The following is a 23,479-nucleotide window of genomic DNA, read 5'->3' on the forward strand; positions in this document are numbered from 1 at the left end:
TACATTATTTACACAGTCTGGAAGTAGAGAATGTCATTATGCTAATATATTTGTCATATCTAGGGATTGGTTAATTATATTCTTATATTTTAAAATTTGGAATCTTTTGTTGAAGTGGTAGTAAAGGTGACTTAAACACATGAGACACAGTCCCAGAAATTACGTTCAGGTTCCTACTACAGGAATGGGCTAGTGACCCCGGACTACCCGAGCACTACTAATTCCTCTCATCCTCACTCTCCTTTTTACTGTTCTGAATCCCTATCTTTTATTTCTTGTGCATGATTAGGTTTCGAAAGTAATATCAAGATGCTATTTTACTGTTATACATACTGACTTGGCCTCATGCAAAATTCAGCATGTTTTTCATGCTATTTTGTACGTTATGCCTTCTCCCCTATCCTGAGACTCGTGGCCTCATTGTGTTTAATCCCCCCATCAACCCCATACGTTTTACTGCATTCCAATGCCTGAGGTCGTTTCTACATACCATATAGTCATTGAAACAAGCACATAGCATTCTTTCTCTCCCCGCAGTATATCGGACGACCATCCCAACTTCTCCGGCTTGTGAAATCAGTAAGTACGAGTCATGACCGCTCTATCACACGATTTCAACTTTCAATGATCATTAGTAATTTTTTACTACCTATATATTGCTTATTATCTATCATTTCTCCACCTTTGTCGGGTCAGCCATGATATATATGTTAGCATTACGATTAACCTGGTATCTTTTTTCTGCATTTTGACTGATTTTGAAGGCTGGCCCTCGTTAATGACGTTGAAATCATCTGAAGTACAGCACTAAGTACTTATAATATAATATTTTTGACTTTCTGTTTTGCAGGTTCAAATTGTGTTATTTTATGACTGCCTTTCCATTTTAGCTAACCTGTTGGTTTATTACATTACCTGCTGTTCTCTCGCTCTCTCTCCATACTAAAAGCATAACCTCCTATCTTTTATTTATTTATAGTCGTTGGGTGCCTTCTATTCTACATAGTAGTAACCCAGGTCTATATTCCTTCATATATTCCTCCTATTACAATTCCCGTACCTATTACTTCTATTCTATATATATAAGTACCATGTTTCTATATTTTTAACTATATATATCCTAATATTAGTGTGTGACTATAACCCACAAGGCACCAAATAGTCACTATAATTAGCGAAGTCATACTAAATCTAAAATTAACATAATAACAAATCAAAAGTATCATAATGCCATTACTGCATAAGGCTTACGTTGAAAGGCATGTCAACATGGGGCTAGTGCCTCTCAATATATGCCATCAGTAACGACATGAGCCATCTGTTTTGTGCGAGTTATATGCCAGTCACACCTTATTAATATATACCAAATATAGTACAGTGGTACCTTGGTTTGCGAGCATAATTCGTTCCGGAAACGTGCTCGTAATCCAAAGCACTCGTATATCAAAGCGAATTTCCCCATAATAAATAATGGAAACCCAGATGATTTGTTCCAAAACTCAAAAATATTCATATACTTAAGTCGAAATATTTTCGAAATATTTATCGAATTTATTTCTTTTTGTGCGACTTTAACAAGGAACCTCTCCAATGACACTTGCTTTTGCCTCCTTTTGAGGATTTCACGGAAATATGACATTGCATTGTCGTTAAACAGATTCATCGCTCGCACTGCCACAGCCTTACTCGGGTGGTGCTTTTCTACAAAATTTTGCACTGTTTCCCACATTTTACACACCTCCCTAATCTCATTTGAAGAGAGGGATGTCTCCATTTTTTTTCTCCTCCTCCTCAGACGAGATCTCCTCCATAACCTCTTGCTGTTGCTTGCGATGCAGATCCATCAGTTTGTCAGTGGTAAACTCCTGGCCATGTTCCTCCACCAGCTCTTGAATGTCGTCCTTATTCACCTCCAGTCCCTTGGTCGTCCCCAAGGACACAATTTCATTGACAACTGGCAGCTCCTGTTCATGAGCAAACCCCTCAACGCAATCAGACCACAGTTTTCTCCAAGCAGAATTGAGGGTTCTCTTGGTGACCCCATCCCAGGCGGGCACCTCCGTAGCCAGGTGGGAAGGAGCAGCAGTGCGTAACACACGCTTCTTGATTAGACTGGGGTTCGATCCCCTCACCACCAAATACGGAGGATGCGGAAAGGTCAGGGAATGACCACCGCATATTCCCGGAGCAATATGGCCTTAGTTGCTAATGCTCCTAAAAACCAAATAACAAACAAACCATCCCAGGCTTCATCGATGATTTTGAGGCAGTTTACGATGTGGAAATGATTTTTCCAAAACTCTTGGAGGGAAGGTTAGTTCCTTCGGTCACCTCGAAGCATCGCTGAAATAGTGCCTTGATATAAAGCTTTTTAAAGTTCGAAATGACCTGCTGATCTATGGGCTGGAGTAATGGAGTAGTGTTGGGAGGAAGGAACTGGACCTTAATGAATTCGAATTCTTCCAGTAAGTCATTCTCAAGGTCTGGAGGATGAGCAGGAGCATCATCCATAACCAGCAAGACTTTGAGTGGCAGTTTTTTTTTCTAAAAGGTATTTCTTCACTGCAGGACTGAAGACCTCGTTGATCCACTCAACGAACAAGATACGAGTGACCCAAGCCTTGCTGTTGGACCTCCACATAACAGTTAACTGGCTCTTCTGCACCTTGTATTTCTTGAAGGCTCGTGGATTCTCAGAATGATAAACGAGCAGGGGCTTGACTTTGAAATCACCGCTTGCATTAGCACACAGCAAGAGGGTGAGACGGTCTTTCATGGGCTTGTGACCGAGCATTGCATTCTCTTCTGCTGTAATGTAGGTCCTCTTTGGCATCTTTTTCCAAAAAAGCTCCGTCTCATCGCAATTAAAAACTTGCTGCGGCAGGTAACACTCTGAAACCATGAGCTTCTGGAACTTGCCAACGAATGCCTCAGCTGCCTTAGCATCCAAACTCGCAGCCTCTCCGTGCCTCACAACACTATGGATGCCACTTCTTCTCTTAAAGTTATCAAACCATCCCCTGCTCGCCTTGAAACCTTCTTCGTTTTCTGTAGACGTACCTGGCTGTTTACTTACAAGGCCTTTCCCTTCTCACAGATCAAGTTCTCGGTCACAGTATCACCTGCTAGTTGCTTCTCATTTATCCACACCAAAAGCAACTTTTCTACATCTTCCAGAATACGTAGCCATTGCTTTGATATTCTCGTGATTCCTTTTGCTACATCTAGTCCCCTTAGTTCTTCTTTCTTCTTTAATATTGTGCAAATTTTTGACATAGACCTCTTATAAAATCTTGTGATGGCGGCCACTTTCATACCTTGTTCATGCTTCTCGATGATTTCCTTCTAACTTCTACCGTAATCATCTCCTTCTTCTTACCACCTTCCTTTTCAACCCTTTTCTTCATTGGGGCCATTTTCGTAGTGCACAGTTAACAAATAACAGTCACTAAATTTGAACACAAAAAAAAAAATGCTTTACACATATACACGTGGTCACAATGCTAGCACGAATGTTCACTACAATGTTGACTGTATACGAATGAGGTATGCCGACTGAGACCAAGCATGCGAGACGATTAACCACAATCCCGAGCAGCACGTGATCACGTGACACTTGGCAGACAATTTTTAGGAAATAAAGCACAATTACAAAATGAGGAGGTACCCTTGATACACATAAACAAATCTGCGCACTTGTAGCAACTGAATAAACAACACCATAAAGGCAGAGATACACTATTAACACCTCACATTTTCCTAAAGCAAATTTCTAGGGGTTACTACCATAAAACAATAAAAACAATTTCCAGTTGCATTTCTGCTAGTGGAATCTGTTATAAACTGGTAGTAAACTCGATCTAATTGCATTTGCGATTATACCGATTGCTGGAATTGTGTTGGTTTTTACGTTATTATGGTGAAATGTGTTTCCCTTTCACTGATAAAAAACATAAATACATTTTCAGAACCTTCTCTTCATTCTTATCGTCTTGCTTGCAGTTGGGGTGATTCTGCTTTCGACTGCTATTTCTTGTAAACCCAAAGGCGAATCGTGCATAAGCGAATTCAGTTCGTGTTATATAAGATATCGTTCCCCTATTTATAAATCGTGTATGATCGAATTTGTGTAGTGTAAACACGTGTTATACGAGGATTTGTTATTTATTTGTTATTTGATTTTTAAGAGCATTAGCAACTAAGGCCATATTGCTCGGGGATATGCGGTGGTCATTCCCTGACCTTTCCGCATCCTTCGTATTTAGTGGTGACGGGCTCGAACCCCGGTCTAATCAAGAAGCGTGTACTACGCACTGCTGCTCCTTCCCACCTGGCTACGGAGGAGCCTGTGTTATACGAGGACTGACTGTACTCGTATTGCAAGACCTCGCTCGTTTATCAAGTTAAAATTTATTAAAAATTTTTGCTCGTCTTGCAAAACACTCGCAAACCAAGATACTCGCAATCCAAGGTACCACTGTATATTTATATATATAATAGCTTAAAGGTCAGATTTTAGATTAGTTAAAGTTACAGTTAGCATATTTTGTAGAATATGACACAATAAAAATACGAACAGCTGCCTGGAAAAATATAACTGCTAGCCCTACAGATAGCTTTACTCTTACAATATCAGAATATTTACATGAATATTTCTGTTTCTGTAGCTAAATGGGCAGGAAAAAGCAAAGGGCATAAGCCAAAGAAATAGGCAAAAGGAGCAGGCAATAGTAATAGTGGTAGCGCCTCAAATTACTCTAATAGATTTTGAGGCATAAGATGTAAGAGTTAGATAGTAAATAGATAAAAATAGAGGCAAAGCCAGCGAACTACTTCGGGATTTTATTGGGGGTGTAAATCCCTGACCCTTAGTATGGTTTCTGGCAATATCATCCAAGTATTGTGCTATTTCAACTAAGATTAAGCGACTTAGATGCATAAATTGAATGCCATAGTAATAGCTAGTATTAAGTATCGCAAGACAATCTTTCAGAAAAATGCAAAAAGGCAAAGATTTTACCAATACATTGGAGCTACCAAAAACGTGGACTGACTCGAGCTACAGCTCTTGCTGTAGCTCTGGTCAGTTCACGTTTTTTGTAGCTCCATCAATTTTGTAAAAAGCCAAAAAAATAGTGAGAGCCGAAAATAATGAACCAAAAGAATTTTGAAGAAGTTGATACTTGCAAATAGAGAGTAAAAAATAGATACCTGGAATTTCCAAGCAATTCATAGTAAATAGGCATAAAAAAAACAGCAGGAAAATATCCAGTTGATATATAAAACTGTAGTTGGATTGATTCGTATAACTGTCGCTAAAGCAGTAACACATTAGAAAGAATGCCTGTAACTTGCAATAAATTATAGTGAAATGCAGACTTAAAAGGAAGTTTATAAAAAGAGGATAAAATTAGTGACCTCTGTAGTTTCTTTTGAAAAAAATGTGTGTAAAGATGGAAAGTAAAAAGTAACATACAGTGTAATTATAGTGAAACGAAAATATATAATGCAAAAAAATAGCTGAAAGATATACTTAGACTGGCTAGATTTTGTAGACAAAAAAGTTGAAAATATTTGGAAAATTAGAATAGAATAGTCCAAAGATGAAATAATAATACATATTTCATAAAGTAATTAAGTATGGGAGTGACAATTCTAGTAGATCTAAAGGCAATAAAATAGATGTTAAGGGCTCCAGCATTTAAAATAAGAGCATGTAGGATGAGCTCGGGCCAAGATTAATTGACTGAAGTCCAAATGGTAGGGTTATTATGCATCAGAAGCTTTGTAGACTGTATAAGGAAAGCCTTACTACAGTATATAAAAAAAATTTTAAAATTCAAGATAGAACTGTTCACAAAAGTGGAAGTGAACAGTTTTCAGATAGCTGGATGATAACTGAAAACAATTCCAGTTGTAACAATAAATAAATCCAATGATGTATACAAATACATTACCACCACACCCTTCTGGCATCTCTCATAATGTGGATATAACTTCGCAACTGAGATGGCTTGTTGTATTACCTACCCGCCCACTGATGAAGAAGCCAAAAAGCTTCGAAACGATCGTCTGGGTGGTGGTACGCTGAAAATAAATAACAGTAGTCTTCTCTACTAGAGAAGCGTTATTTATTTAATATAAGTTCACTAGAGTATATTTCTTTAGCTATGGATTCAAAATTTGTTTAAAACAAGAATGTCATCTACATATCGAAATGCTAAAAAAGTTATGATTTGGGTTGCTTGTAGTATGTACATCTTCTAGTAGTGTAAGAATAAATTTGACACTAAACTGGAATTTTGAGAACCCATGGGTACTCCAATGGTCTGCTTGTATGTATGTTTGCCATTGAAAATAAAATTATTAAATATACAGAGATTGATATAATTGTCCCATAAATTTTCACTGATCTTTAATTTACCTTTTTATTTGTGATAAAGCTGTTTCAGCACAAATACAAGTGACTTGTCAGGTATTGAAGTAAAAAGATTTGTGAAATCATAGATTTCTCTGCTACATATGGTAACATCAGATTTAAAAGTGTTAATGACAGCTTGGTTATTGTTTATAATCTATGTAGATGAATGATCATTGAAAATAATATTAAGCAATTTAAAGAATTGCTTAGTTGGAAGGTAACAGCAACTGTTTTTAGCACTGGTAATGAATCTAAAACCAACGGGTTGTTTATGAAATTTGGCTGTCATATAAAGAAAGGGAAGAGTGGAGTTGTGTAATTTAGCATGTAGTTTTTTGTATAAGGCTGTAATTTTTTTAATAGTGGAAGTAAGATTAAGACTACATGGCATAAATGTGGAACTATTTTCTATTTCATTTTTTTTTTAAATTTAGTGGAGTAAAATTGCTTGCAGAAATAGCAAAGTTGTTGGAAGCTTTGTCCACTGGGGAACTGAAGGAGCTCAACTGTCATTGAGCTTCTTTTCAGCCTGCAGGATTAATTCCTAAATTCTCTCATACTCATAAAGAATTATTCAAATACAGTCAGTTCTGCTGTAATGCGGTACATGTGTTCCTAAAAATCTGTGTTGTATTTTTTGCATTAAAAATAACAGGACTTATGGGAAAAATAGGGATAGGAGCAGAGCACTCAAAAAAAAAAAAAAAAAATGTTCAGTCTGGTAAGTAAAACAATAAAAAAAAAGTTAGAAACCCAATAATATTGCTAACACAGGTTTAAACATCTTAAATTTCTAATAAATAAATAATTATTACAGCAAATATAGCACTTTACCTTAACAAGATATGAAGTTTGTTTTATTGATATTTCTGTTCACTAACATTATTTTTTTTTTGGATTGTAAAATTTAAAACAGTAAAAAAGATAAGCAATCACTAACAACGAACACAGCATGCACAAAAGAGAAGATTCTGAAAATTTATTTATGTTTTTTTATATGATTGAAGAGTAAGGGGAAACACGTTTCGCCATAATGTAAAAGCCCGCAGAATTCCAGCTATCGGTATTGTTGCAAATGCAAAAGATCGAGTTTACTACCCATTTATAATTAGACTGCACTAACATAAAAGCCCAATAAACCGGTAGCTGCAAATTGTTTTATCGTAGTGACCTCCAGAAATGTGCTCCTCCACTCGCTCTATCCCACCTCATGAAATTTCTGTTCAAACAGAAAATCATGTAAATTATCAGCGAATGGTAAGTTTGATAACAGTGTTAAAAAAACCAATACAATTACAGTAAATGGGAAATATAGCTATCACACATTTGGCATTTGACATTTTTTAAGCTTCATAAACTTTTATGTATTGCTGCGCAGGTCGCTACGTTCAGTTTGGTGCTGGTTTTTATGATCACCTGGTGTTACTCGCATGCGAAATCACGCGTGAGCCGACACGAAAATCGCATTATACTCGCATTTTTCCCTAATATATCAATCGCGTTGGAGCAAACGTTGCGAAAATGCACATTATATTAGAACTGATTGTAGATAAAACTCAGTCACCACTTTTATAAGTATATAATTGAAATCATGTTTCAAAGAGATGATTTAATATATTTTATATATTATTATTTCTTAGCAAGATTACCGAAATTCTATACCAGCTTCAAGCTATCAGCAACAGAAGCTCAGGGTCTGTGAAGTATGTTCGGCATATCTAGGTATACATGACAATGATCGACGCTTGGCAGACCACTTTGGTGGGAAACTTCATCTTGGTTTCATCACAATACGTGAAAAATTGAATGAACTGAAGGTTTGTATTGCACGTATTGTTTTAATTTAATTTACTTAATTTCATTTAGAAAATTAATTATTCTCTAAAAATTATATTTATCTCAGGGTGAAAAACAGTTCTGTCATTGAGCTTTTAAACATGGGTGCCACATCTTTTACGCATGAGGATAATTTACAAGGATAGTGGAATCTTGATATAACAGGTTTTGGAGGACAATTTTTACATGAAATCATAATTACTAAAAGGCAACCTATTAAGGAAGTCTTTTCTGTATAACGAATTTCATTTCTAGTTTTTTTTTTTAATAATGCAGTACTTTAAAATAAAAATGTTAAATACCAATACTTCATAAACTTAAAAAAATAAAACATGCAATACAATTTATGATACAGTGAATAAATAGGAAGTAAGGAACACTGGGGCTGCAAAATCTAATGGCTGCCATAGTCAACTGGTTATATATGATGATAAAAAAAAAAGGAAGTGTTTTGTTTGTTTGTTTAACTGGTATACTTTAGGTTACATTATTAAGATATCACTGAAAATCATTGCACACACAAAATCCAACATGTTAGAAACCATTTTTCGTAAAAAATAGCTTTAATACAGCTGGGTTACATTCTGGACGAGACTTCCCCTTCCAACAAGAATTTACTACTTTGAGTTATTATTAAAAAACTATAAGGGGGAACCTCATACCTTTATGTAGGACCGGAATTCTCTCAACCCTCACAGTCACAGGATTATGTGCTTATATGAATAAATGCCCTGTGTTTAATTAAAAACTACATTAAAATTATATCAATAGAAGATTGTCATGTATTCAATTCTCATCCCCATCAAGAAAAGCCAGGGGAAGCCAACAGCCACCCCCGAAAAAACCCAACTAATGCCACATGCTAACATGAGAACTGAAAATAATTGTCTAATTAATTCTTAAGAAATATAAGATAAATGTACCTAGAATTAAAATATCTAAAAACATAATTGTCTAAAATTCTTGTTTTAGACAATTTTTATTTGATGCACATTTATCTTATGTTTCTTAAGGATTAATTCGACAATTGTTTTCAGTTCTCATGTTAGCATGCCGCATTAGTTGGGTGTTTTGGCGGTGGCTGCCACCTTCCCCTAGCTTTTCTTGATGCATTATGTTGCGGATGAGAATTGAGTACATGACAATTTTTTAATACGTATCTATTGATATAATTTTAATGTAGTTTTTAATTAAACGTGGGACATTTATTTGTATAATCATATAAGCACATAATCCTGCGACTGTGTGGATTGAGAGAATTCCGGTCCTACATAAAGGTATGAGGTTTCCTCTTATAGTTTTTAATAATAACTTTAGTAGGACATATTGAGCTTTATCGCTCTTACAATCTTAATTACTTTGAATTATAAAAAACACAACTGAATTTTTCAGTAATGCAGTATAATTATTGAGACCACTAAATATGGTTAGTTGCCACAACTTATAAAAATATATAAACTGTTCCTAAATTCGTGTACACTTCATATTATGCCTTTAGCAGTTTTTGCCGCTTAAAATGCAATTTCCTTCTTGTAAAGACAGTTGCATGCTGTTATTTGCAAAAATTTTTATAACCGAATATATTGCAACTACAGATATGATAACTGGTTCCCTCTCCCTTCGTAGAGGAAAAAGGTTTAGTGTTGTGCAGTTAATGTTTCATTGGTGCATTTTTTATTGCATTTCTGATGGAGGAGAGAAACTAAATATCTGCAGTAATTACACATGAATAACTACTGTTGTTTATAAGTATGTAATTGTCTGATTGAAGGAATATACCACAAAATATAGTGGCCAGCAAAAAAATTGCATCACTTGTGAATTTTGCAAATAATGTCTTTTGCACTGCATTGTGGGTTTCAGAAATGTTCAAAATGCATTTTGTTTTTCCTTTTATTTATATAATTTCTAATGTGTATTTAGACTGCATTTTTCAGTGATAGAGTAAAATGAAGTTTAGTGTTTATGAAACATTTGATTAATATAACTTTAATTTTAATGCAACCATTCCTGCATGTTTCCTGATTTACATGATAATAAAACTTCATTCAACCATGTAGTGTGATGTGTTCTTTATCATCCTTCATCTTTCATTGGATTCTGTTACGTAATCCTTTCAGAAATCACATTAGACAAAATTAAATTTAAATTAAATTTCAAGTTTGTAATCAGTTCATTGGTTAGGCCTACAGTCAAGTAACTGATTTTTTTGAAAGAACAGCAAGAACTGTAATTACTCTAAGATTGTCAACACAAACCATCTGACAACACAAACCATTTGATCACTGTCCAGCAGCAGGCTATGCCAGAGTTATTAGATATCATTCTGCAATTAGCTTAACATGGTTAGAATTTTCCATTCCCAACTTATACTTTTATCCAACATGCTGTTTATTTATAATAAAGTTGTATGATGATAAAGAATATGTATATACTACAGTTTCAGATATAACTTCATGGTGATCATGTATCCCAAGAGGGACATAAAAAATGCAATTTATGGCAAAATGACGATTTCACAATAGACACTAGAAGAAGCAAACTATATACACCACAGAGAGGAATAAGCTTTTGCAATGGTTTCCAGTGTACATCACTGAGCTGTTGTATTCTACAGTGGCAGACAAAAAAACTGCATCAGCTTAAAAAAAAGTAACACTTGTAGTGAAATGTATAAGACATTGTTTGATTACAGCCATTTTGTTTGTCGCAAAGCTAAGGTATTGCATCCGATAATGCTTCTACTGCATCAGACAGTAATTGCAAGGTATTGCATCAGCCGTTTCTATAAATACGGCGTTGGAAGGGTATACACGCTCATTAGTACCAAGTAACTGGGTAATTTAAAAATAATTCGTTATCTGGAATAACATACTGCCACAAAGATCATCGAAATAAGAGCATGCTGTGAGCTGCCTGGTTATCGCATGTGGTAACTGTTTACTTTGATCACTGTCCGAGTAACTGTCATTGGTATGCGTAAAACCAATTCTCCCGGTCTATCCACCCTTTATCCACAAAGATTGGATCCTAAAATCCCAGATCATTTTCTCCCTCTGTCTGCAAGGGGCCCTTGACCTCTGGGCTGAGCTATCCCACATCAGAAGTACCTTCTAATAAAGGGAAGTGCTTGTCCATTATCAGTGAATGAAAGTACAAGACCAAAAGTACAAAAATGAGATTCTTTGCTTTCAGAAAGCAAAATTAAACAATTTGTTGTATTACATTAAGTGTGGAATTTTCACAGGGTTTTATGTTAAAGTCAAAGGAAGCTGTTAAAAAGTATCTGTGAACACAAAAGCAATGTGCATATTGGGAAGGTTATCTATCATCTTGCTCAGATCTGGCCCTACATGCTGTTGAAACCTGATCAAATTGAAACACTTTCCAGGAGTCAGCACAAGTTGAGGAGACATTTTATAGAATCATTCTTCATTAGGGCACTCCCAGTACCATCAATAATCCAAGAGCCTCTGATTAACAATGACCTGTTACATGTTTTCAAAACCAGATTCTTAGCACAGGACTCCCCCTGCAACACAGAAAATGCCAACATGTCACAAAGCATTCTGCTCAGATAATCCAGTGAAGTTGAGGAAACTACTATCACTTCCAAATCGTTCTGTGCAAGTTATTCAGATAGCAATCAATGTTAACAGTTATCACACGTGATACCCACATAATTCTCAGCGTGTTCTGTATTCTTGTAGCCCTTTGTAGGATTACATTATTTCAAATGAGTAACATATTTGTTAACTTATGTCCACTTCTTTAATTTGTTTGTTTATTTATATATTTAATCATTTCTATTGTGTATTTGTTATTAGTATCAGTATTAGTAGTGACAAATTATTCAAGAAAGCAAGCTTATAAAGCCTTTCCACATCACTTTTGCATCCTCTCCAATACTTAGTCTAGTTCTTCCTGGAATTTATTAACACAATAACCGGGTTGGTAAAGTGCCTGGCTGGCAACCCAAAGGTCGCGGGTTCGATTCCCGCCTAGGGCTTGGATCAAAGTACTGCAAAAAATCTTGGGAGGTACATTATGGCCACAGAAGCCTATGCGCCAACAACTACCAAAAAAATTAACACAACTCACTTCTACAAAACCAGATCAAAGTGTTCTAACAGTCAACTATCCACTGGCTAAAGACTAAACTTCCATCTATCTATTCTGCAACCATCCTTCCTCAATTTGAATTTATGCCCCTCGTGCATCTGAGCAAGAGGAAGAATGCCATCTGTTGAGCTTGCTCAGTTCATTCAAGGCATTAAACTCCTCAGTCAGATAATCTTGCAGGTGCCTAGTCTCCAGATATGCTGCAATTTGCAACACTGAATCTTTTCTCATTGCTCTTTTCTTCACCTGTGCCAGCAGATCTACATCCTTCTGAAGCCGACCGGGCTAGCCGAGTGGGTAAAGCACCTAACCGGCAACCCAAAGGTCGCGGGTTCGATTCCCGCCTCGGGCTTGGATCAAAGTACTGCAAAAACCTTGGGAGGTGCAATATGGCCACAGAAGCCGATGCGCCAACAACTACCAAATCAATCAAACATCCTTCTGAAAATGAGGCCTACTGACCTGTATGTGTTACTCAAGATGTGGCCTAAGCATTGCATGTACAATGGAATAATCACCTACTTATCCCTGCCAATACAGTTCTTGTATATCATCGACAAAACCCCGATGAACTGTCCTGGCCGCATGTTTGCACTGTTCGGAAGACTTCATATCTGACTACAGAATTATCCACAGATCCTTTATATATTTCACTACTCTGAGTGTAGTACCAGATTAGATACCACAGTTGGTATGCTAATCTGGAATTATTGCTACTCATCATATGCAGTACTTTGCATTTGTCAATGTTAAACTTAAACTTCCATTTCTCAACTCATCTGCTTAATTTTTCTTGTTATTGTTGCACTAGCATACTTCGATTACTATCATTGACCATGCTACCAACCTTTGTATCATCAGTATCATTAATAAATATATAAAACAGCAATGAGCCAGCACAGAACCATGGAGGATTTCACTAGTAACATTAGTCCATGAAGAGCAGTGTCTATTGATAACCACTCTGTCTTCTCCCACTCAACCATCCTTTTATCCATAGCAGTAACTTGCCGTTAATGCCACATTGCTCCAATTTGTTCAGCAACATTATCAGAAGCAACAGTATGTTGCCTTCTGATAATGTTGCTAATGTGCAACAGTATCAGAAGCCTTCCTGAAATCCAAGTATATGATCTCAAAATTATTTTTCATCCAATTGCTTGGTCACTGCATCATAGTGACCTTCAGATTGGTTAGACAAAACCGCCCCTTAACATATCTACACTATGTCTGGAGTTTAAACTACAGTTCTGTCTAGATGTCCTGAATTACTTCTTTAACCAGTGATTTGATTATTTTCCCTTGAATCGAAGTTAAGCTAACAGGGCTGTAATTGCTCATATTACCCTTTGATCCTCCTTTGTGAGTGAATTGGGGATACATTTGCGCATGTTCAGTTACAGAGATCCTCCTGAATCAAAGGATGTTCTCAATGGTTTACTTACCTCCTTTGTTCCCTCCCTTATAACTGGATACCTTTTAGCACCACCCTCCCTAAAGAATTGAGGAATTCTCTGTGAATAAAAATGCAAAATATCTATTCAATTTTTCAGCCACCTGAGAAGGATCATCAACAGTTAAATCATTGATATCAAGTGGACCAATGTGATTCATTCCTTTCCTTTTGGTCTTTACATAAGTAAAGAAGTCTTCGCTGTTTTTCTCTGTCTTTTGCCAAAGACTTCTCATAATCTGCCTTAGTTTGCCTACCCCATCCCCTTTTTCCATAATATACAGGCAGTTCCCAGGTTTACATTTTTTTTTTTTTTCTTTCTTTCTTTCTTTTTACAAATATTAACAAAATTGAAAATATGAACATTAATTGCAAAAAAAAATGAATGTTAAACATTCATAAATACTGCATTTCAAACCACATGCGTAGCTATACAATACAGTGCACTCCACTTTACGATATTAATACGTCCCAGAGACAACCGTATTGGGAAAATATCGTTTGTTATTTCATTCATTTATTATTTGTTCCAAGACCTCGGAAGTTGAAATTTTCTCTATATAACTAGGCTATTTATCTCTGTAAAAGGTCGTTTTTATAATGGGAAGTTTATTAGTTGTTGCCAAATCAAATCATTAAAATGCATCGTTATATGTTTTGTTATAAGAACCAATTTTGAACGCCTTTGTGATATTTTTCTAAAACACATTTCTGGACCATAAAACAATAGAAACAATTTGCACTTTCCTGTTTATTGGGCTTTTCTATTAGCACAGTCAATTATAAATGGGTAGTCAACTCGATATTATTGCATTTGTGAAAATACCGATAGCTGGAATTGAGTGGATTTTTACGTTATTAGGGTGAAATGTGTTTTCTCTTTCACTGCAATCTTCAGTTATATAAAAAACAAATAAATTTTCAGAATCTTCTTTTTGTTCCCCCCCCTTTTTTTTTTAAGCTTTGTAAACTTGTTACTCCGCATGAATCGTGTTAGTTGCAAACTCGCTTGCACGTATCATGTTAGTCGCAATTTCTGCGTGCCATTAAAAATTGCTTATGCATACTATCATGAAATTTATAAAAACAAGAGAAGGGATTATCTTGGAAACAAATGCCTCTTGAAGCATTTCTGAAGAAGGCGACTCCTTGTGCAACAAATCAACAACAAGTGATCAATGAGTGCGCATTTAGTCTATGTTGATGAATAAACATTCTTTAACATTTGTAAATCATAAGTAATTTCTTTAAATTATAATGTGCTTGATTTTATAGGCTATGTTTTCATTTATTTGGATAAATCAATCATTGTTTAAAGATAAACTAATTAGCTAACTAATTTCATTGTTGAGAACGTAACGCCTGTTTTTAACATTGTCTATGGGAAATAAATTTTTGCTTTATGAGTGCACGCGCTAGGAATGAATTAACTTGTAAAGTTGAGAAGTACCTGTATCAGCATCCTATGCATTTTTATTCTCGGCCACGAGTCTCATTAGTTCATCTGACATCCATTTAGGCTTTGCCTTAAACAGTATTTCTTAGTTGGTAAGAAAAACTTAACTTCTACAATTTTTCTCTCCTGAATACTTCCCATTTAGAATTTCCTGTTGGTAACATCATCAAAATGTCCCACTACACAGATTCCACTCCTCAACCTGTTATGTTGTGTCATGCCTGGGTGGTGATCTCTACCATGTTATTTTTATATCTTGTACATTGGAGATGAGCACATCAGCATGTTGAAGGCAAAAGTTTGTTTTTTTGTCACAGAATGACAAGACTGTAATTCAAAACACTTGACTTTCAAGTGTAAATTGAATATTAGGTTCATCAGTGTTTTAGATTTCTAAGTAGAAGGATATCTATGATAAATTATGAAGGATATTTATGATTTTTTTTTTTTTTAATTTATGATAAATGTCTATAATAGATAGATATCCATTGCTAGAAGGATATCTGTGATAAATTTTGCACCACAAAACTCTTTTACAATAATATATTATATAGCAGAAATACTATTGTGCACTTTATTTCTGAACTTATTCAAGCCATAATTTCCTTACTTGAAGTAGTTCTGGCAACTTTATGTTCATTGTACTTTTTTTTTTCTATGAGTTTGAACAAAAAGTGAATGTTGCAAAAAATTTATTTTAATTCAGTGGAAAATTTACATTGTTAAATGTTGACATTTTTAACCCTTCAGTAGTCGTGTGGATGGCAAGTGCAAAGTGTTTTAGTTGTCTGACAGCACCATGCGTTTCCCCATCTCCACATTGTGTACTCTGTTTGTGTAGGCCAGAAATATCTTGTGGATGGCAATAGTCATCCTTGGAATTTTAAATTGGTGCCAATAAACATTAATTGCACTTGCAGCTGTGCACCTCTTGGTGCCTTTCCTGTCTTAGCCAATTTATTGTTTCTGTGTGACTGTGTCACACAGAAAAACTACTGGCAGTTTTGCACACAGATTGTTTTGGAGGAGTTATTCATCAGTAGTTATCCATGTGTCTAATTGCATTAGAATTCTACTCGGCCCTATCACATTGCTGCATTCTGGTTTGCTGTTTATTCCCACAGTTATTTTATTATGTCCTTGTTACAATTTCAGTTTTTGCTTAGATTTTAGAGTGCAGTGAGCCCATCTGCTCTTATTTTACACGTGTTCTAAAAGAACTAGAGTAGTTAAATTTTAGTGCTGAGAATGAAACAATTTTTACAGTGGATAAATAAGTGTATAGATGATGAACTGAACTAACATAACCCAAATTATATTACTGCAGGCCCTCGTTATGATGTGTGGGCACCTCCGTAGCCAGGTGGGAAGGAGCAGCAGTGAGTAGCACACGCTTCTTGATTAGACCGGGGTTCGAGCCCGTCACCAACAAATACGGAGGATGCGGAAAGGTCAGGGAATGACCACTGCGTATCCCGGAGCAATATGGCCTTAGTTGCTAATGCTCCTTAAAAAAAACCAAACAAACAAACGTTATGATGTGGTTTGCTATAACGCTGTTTTTATATTATAACACATCTCACTATAATGATCTTATACCAGCATATAGATTAAATTTTTGGCATGTTTAAAGAAAACGTTTCATCTGATGTAGCCGATCACTTGAAAATGAATAGCAAAACAGCATTATAAAGTTTCTCACGCTCAGTGAAATTTTCTTCCATGCTAATTTAATTGCAGTACAGTGGCTTGTTACATAGTTCCGAGATCAACATTTTAATAAATTGGTCAACTACTGAGTGCTGGGCACTCAGAATAAGGGTCTGTAGTCACGAATGGTCGTTAGTGTATTATCTCAATTAGAGAGCTTTATGGTAACTGAAAAAAGCTTCTAGTACCGCAGCTTGGCCTAAAACTGAGGAACTAACGAAAATGTTGTCTATTTGAGTCTTTCCAATTGTGAATGACAAGGGTGGAAGAAGCGACTCCGACTGCTTCCTGGAAAAGCGATTAAAGTCTTGTAGGAGAAGCGACTAGCAAAAGAAGGCTGCAAGAATCCGCACAGGCGCCTCCCCACCACTTCTACCCTGACACTGGCACTCTGAGTACCTCCTTGCCGGGACAACTCCAGCTTTAAAAAATATTTCTCGTCACAAAATTTATAAATGACATTTATAGAATTATTAACTATTTAGCAACCTTTTTGTCACCAAAAGAGTTACTACAAAGAAGCACGCTATCAAAGTGCAATAAAAAATTGGTTTTTCAATTTTAACACAAAAAGTAAATGATATAGACTTCAATCGGAATAATTTTCCCTTGATAAGCATCGAATAACGCATAGCTAATGTGATTTTTAAATGTAGCTCCGTTATCGACGGAAGTAGAGGGGGTGAACACGAAAATTACTCACATTTTCCTGTCTGGTGCTGCCATTTTAATTTTAAAAATATTTTAAAATTATGTTTTAAGCCTACTCATTCAGTTCTTTTCAACGGTGTATAATAAGCTATAGGTTGTAGACAACATTTTTCTCCCCCCCCCCCATTTCTCAGACAAAGTTTTATAAACAATGATCAATATGGTGTTATGTTGGCCCACATGATGTACACACCCATACAAAATCAAAATTTCAAATCAGTAGGTTAAGTGATTCCAGAGATACAATGCTGTGACAGACAGACAACCGAGTGACATTATAAGGGTCCTTCATTAGACTATGGACCCTAAAAAATGATCAAATATATTGCTTGTATTATTTGCGTTATGTCCATTTATCCGAAGTCTAGTTGCCACTCAGTACAGTGTAAGGTAACGGACAGTTTACTTGAACATTGTATAATAATTATGGTAAGTTATTATGTAGCACAGCAAAACAGAAGACAAAATAAAATAGATGACAAGTTTGTTAAATTGTAAAACACAATATGTTAAATACATACAGTACAAAAAGCTTTCGGTTATTATGGCAACCGTTATCAGTCAAACTGACAGTTTAGGAACGTAGAACATAAGGGCATGTATTGCCAGTCGTGCACAGTAAACTGTGTGGTGTAATAATTAACTGTTTGATGTTGAAGCCTGTGGTTGTGACATATGCGAATGTTGCCAACGTTTCAGTCAGAGGATGGTTGCTTCGATAATAGGGTGGATGGTGCCTCCGTAGCCAGGTGGGCAGGAGCAGCAGTGCATAGTACACGCTTCTTGATTAGACCGGGGTTCGAGCCTGTGACCACCAAATACAGAAAGGTCAGAGAATGACCACTGCATATCCCCGGAGCAATATGGCCTTAGTTGCTAATGCTCCTAAAAACCAAATAACAACAACAATAGGGTGGACACGGCATCCATTACTTCTATTGACCGAAGTATCAGAGCACGTGATGTGCAATGACTCCAACCAGGCGTCAGTAATTGCAGTACCGATCGATAACCATGACATTGCGATGTGGGTCAACATCGTGTCGGGTTGACCAGAAGTGCTCAGCAATGGCTGAGTGTTATCTGTCCACTAAGCGGATGGCTGTTTCATGTTCTGAGAGATGTTTGTTGAGCCTTCTCCTAGTTTCTCCGATGTAGCAGCCAGTGCAGTCACGGCAAGAAATATGGTAGACTAGTCCACTTTATAGTAAGGTGGGAACCAATGTTTTCACTCTAGAGATGAGGGATCACAATTTCCTACCCAGGAGCTGTACGCACTTTATCCCGTGAGATTTCAGGACCCTAGAAACCTACTGTGATAGGTTTGGGTAGTATGGGATAAAGGAGCTCGCAGTGGAGTTATTACCTTGAATGTTCCTGTTGGTCGTTACGTGGTCATGTGCCTGCAGGTCACACCTGTCTAGGGTACTGTTGGGATAGCCACACCTCGCAAGAGCTGTCTTGACCCTAGCAATCTCGGTGCGCCTCTCATCTATAGAACTAGAGTGGATCCAGGCATGAATTAACAAGGTCCGTGCAGTGCCAAGAAGATGGCTGCACTTGTGTGTGCTGACCGATAGTTGGTGAATTGGCCAGCACACATTGGCTTGTGGTAGACTGTCTTCAAGTGCGTGCCCTCACGTCGGACAAGGGTGTCTAAGTATGGTAGGGTATTGTCCGACTCTAGTTCAATGAATTTTACGAAAGGCTACAGAGAGTTGAGGTGGTCTAAGAGTCGGTCGCCCGAATCTCTGGGGATAACTACAAACACATCATCCACGTAGTGACACCAAAAGGCAATGGAATCTGGTACACTCTTAAATGCATGATCCTCTAATTCTTCCATCACGATGTTTGCTGTGACTGAACTAATTGGGGAATCCATGACTGTGCCGTGCACCTGTTGGTTGTTGTATGTTTGTTATTTGGTTTTTTAGGAGCATTAGCAACTAAGGCCATATTGCTCCAGGGATATGCGGTAGTCATTCCCTGACCTTTTCCGCATCCTCTTTATTTGGTGGTTATGGGCTCGAACCCTGGTCTAATCAAGAAGCGTGTGCTACGCACTGTTGCTCCTGCCCACCTGGCTACGGAGGCATCCACCTGTTGGTAAATGGAGTCGTACATAATTGTGCCACCAGTTAAGCACAGTGTGGGGACAGTGTAAATATCATCTGATGTTAGTTTGGTCCTGCTGCCAAGGGTCTGGTCGCTATCCAAGAGTTACTTGGCACATATGATGGCAAACTCGACTGGGATGGAGGTAAAACAGGGACGCTACATCAAATGATGCCATGATTTGATCTTCTGAGATGGATAAGGTTCGGATCTGTTCTATAAATTCACCACTGTTGGAATATTACAAGCAATATACATGACATTTTTTATGATCCATAGTCTAATGAAGGACTCTTATTATAATGTCACTCGGTTGTCTGTCTGTCCGTCCATCTGTCTGTCACAGCATTGTATCTCTGGAACCACTCAACCTACTGACTTGAAATTTTGCATGGATTTGTACATCATGTGGGCCAACATAACGCCATATTGATCATTATTGACAAAACTTTGAGAAATGGGGGATAAAATGTGGGTACCATCGGATTAATAGATTCACGATTTTAATTTTAAGTTTAATTCTGATACGTAATGTAGTTACTTACCACATAATTATATACGTATGTCACAGAGAATATTTTATATGTACAGATTTTTAATATTAAATATTTTAACCAATTATTTGGTGTCTTTTCACTACCATTTATTAATTGTGAGTTACAGTGGTATTGACAGCAACTCACAAATACATATGTTACATTACGGGAATACAGCGCTCACTTAGTGCTAGTTCACTTTGCGCTCTGTTTTTCCAGAACAAATTATCAGCGTTAAGTGGGGTCACCTGAAGAGGGGTATTATGTGTAATAAATTGTTTCCCAAAAGAAATATTTCTTCAAATATATAGCACACATATTGTGGAAACCAGTATCTTTGCTCTGTGTTTAAGGCACATGAAATGCTCATAAATATTCTGTTAGTATTTAACATCAGATTATTCCATGATGAACTTTCTATAAATAATAATCTACTGATTAATAGAATAATCACATTCGATACAAATATTCAATATTTCTATCATCATTGATAAAATATTCACCATCAATGTTGATAGAATATTTGTATGTTTGTTTTTTTTTTCTCCAACTGTTAGCTAGCCTGCCCGGTGTGGGATTACTAAACAGAGAAGTACAGGTGACCCCCGCTTAACGCTGATAATTCGTTCTGGAAAAACAGAGCGCTAAGTGAATCCACGCTAAGCGAGCGCCTCATTCCCATAAGGTAACATACGTATTTGTGAGTTGCGGTCGTTGCCATGTGATATTTCCTAATCTATAATAAATGGTAGTGAAATGATGCACAAATTTCGGTCAAAATATTTAATATTAAAATATTTGTACATATAAAATATTCTGCATTACATACGTTTATAATTATGTGGTGAATACTTACGTATCAAAATTAAACTTAAAATTCCAATTAAAATCATGAATTTAATTGATGAATTTAATCATGAAAAATGTGCCGATTTTGGGTTGTATTTTGGTCCTCTTCCTGGTAAACTAAAAGGGGTTTTAATTTTAAATCCCCCGCAGCGTTACCACTGAACAGTAAAGTCAACTGATCCTTCACCACTTTGAAACATGGCATGTTTTTTTCTTCTTCTTTCAATATGAAACTTCTTTTATGCATTTGTTTTCAGATAAAGTCCTGCTTCATCTATGTTAAAAACTTGTTGAGAAGTATAACACATAATACCCCTCTTCAATAATCTTAAGTTCTTTTTTGAAAGTTTCAGCTCCTTAATCTGCACTTGCGGCTTCTCCCTGGATTTTAAATCTATTCAACCAGCTGTTACTAGTTTTAAATGGTTCCACATTTTTTTTATTTTTTAGGTGAGTTTTCTTCAGCTCATCATATAGGCTAATCTCTCTCTCTCTCTTTTTTATTATTATTTTTTTTATATTTAACTTAACTGAATTCTGCATTGGATATTATCTTCAATAAAATTAGTTAGTCTTTCCATTTCAATCCTAATAGCCGGCCTAGCCCTAGTTGCTTGCAGTGGAACAGCTGTCTTTTCCACTGCTAAAATTAATTCTTAAATATTTTTTTATAATTGTTCTTACAGTTAAACTTGCCAGTCCTAAATTATGGCACACGTTATGACTTGTCGTTGACCGGAATCGATTCACTTCAAAACGTCTAATTTAATTTTCAAATTCAGACTTTTTCTTACATTTATAGTCTTCGTACTGTGTCCGGACATTGTTGCTTTTTCATTCTTATCTGCCATTATTAACTCTTTGAAAATGTAACTGCGTTGGTTGCATTAATTATGATACAATGTTCGAGTAAACTGTCCATTACGCACAATGTCTAATACTGTACTGAGTGATGACTAGACTGGATAAATGCATATAGTGCAAATATTACAAGCAATATACTTGATCATTTTTTTAAAATGTTGATCTCGGAACTACGTAAATTAGCATGCGAGAAAATTTTCACCGAGCATGAGAAAATTTCTCAAGTCAGCATGGAAAATGTTTTAATGTTGTTTTGCTATTCATTTTCAAGCTATCAACTCCATCAAATGAAACGATTACTTTAAATATACCAAAAATGCAATCTGTAAAAGAGCGTTATAGTCAGATACAGGTTATAATATAATAACAGCGTTATGGTGAATCAGCATAAAGTGAACCACATTATAATGAGGGCCTGCTGTACTGCAAGTCCACATGGCGATTCCCCCTCTCTCCCCTACAACTTTCTCCACCCTTCCTTTCCCCACCTTCCATTCCAATCTTTTCATCTGGTGGATGAAGCCTCCACCATCAATCTTTTCCTGCTCTTTTTAACAGCTCTTCTGTGGAGGATGGCCTCCTTCCAGAAGGGTGTCCCCTCTATCTCTTTAACTTTCTATTTCCAGGTGGAAAGTCTTCCTATCATCCACCTTTTTTGTCTTAATCTGTTCTTTTCCTCATTTCTTTTCTTCGCACCCTTTTTTGCTTTCCAGGGTTGTTATTGTTTTTTTTTTTGTTTGTTTGTTTTTTTTTTTTTATCTCTTTTTAACTTAACAATAGATGAAAAAAAAATGGTAAATTCGAATTTGCTTCATTATTCATAGTAATTATGTGTATAATTATTGTGAAGTGTTTTATGTGTAGATGGCTGTTGAAGAAAAACGCATGAGCAGTGGTGTATTGAGAAATGATTATGCTAGCTTTGGAGAAGAAGAAAAAGTTCCTAGAAGTCGTCGATCGCGTAGTAGGAGTCGAAGTCCCAGTCGTAGCAGAAGCCATAGCTATAAACAGCGGTGAGTATAGAGTTCTTCTCCACTTGATGTTTTTGCTTAAAATATACAAGTACTATTGCATTATTCCTTTTTTTAATTTTTTCTATTCCCCATCTTTCTCTCCGAGTTGCCTTCATTTTTACTCACTTTCCCCTTTTAATAAAATTCCTTAGATCTCTTTTGTAACCTTTTCTTGATGTCAGTTTACATTTTATCTGGATTTTGTCTTCCACTAATATCTCATCTTTTCTTTTATTTATTTTTAAATTTTTCTTTCCTCTCATGTAGCCATATCATGATTCTTTAGTATTAGTGGTAGCAGCAGTGATGCAGGGAAGCAAGCTTGCATGGCTTCATCTTCCCCATCCTCCCCAAAAAAAGAACCCACCTCATCTGTCAATCCATAATTTA

General features: G+C 36.3%; 1 protein-coding gene across 6 annotated transcripts in view; it reads left to right on the forward strand.

The window, feature by feature from the left end:
• Nucleotides 1-23,479, forward strand: part of LOC150076415 (putative RNA-binding protein Luc7-like 2) — a 222,315-nt gene that overhangs the window by 167,557 nt on the left and 31,279 nt on the right. For all 6 annotated transcript variants that reach the window (XM_090387884.1, XM_090387885.1, XM_090387889.1 and 3 more), the window contains 2 exons: nucleotides 8,062-8,238; nucleotides 22,941-23,089. In XM_090387884.1, the coding sequence (XP_090244010.1) occupies nucleotides 8,062-8,238; nucleotides 22,941-23,089 (326 nt within the window). The remainder of the gene's footprint in view (nucleotides 1-8,061; nucleotides 8,239-22,940; nucleotides 23,090-23,479) is intronic.

This window comes from Mastigoproctus giganteus, chromosome 13 (genome assembly GCF_048544385.1).
Source record: "Mastigoproctus giganteus isolate SK-2022 chromosome 13, ASM4854438v1, whole genome shotgun sequence".
NCBI classification, from domain to species: domain Eukaryota; kingdom Metazoa; phylum Arthropoda; class Arachnida; order Uropygi; family Thelyphonidae; genus Mastigoproctus; species Mastigoproctus giganteus.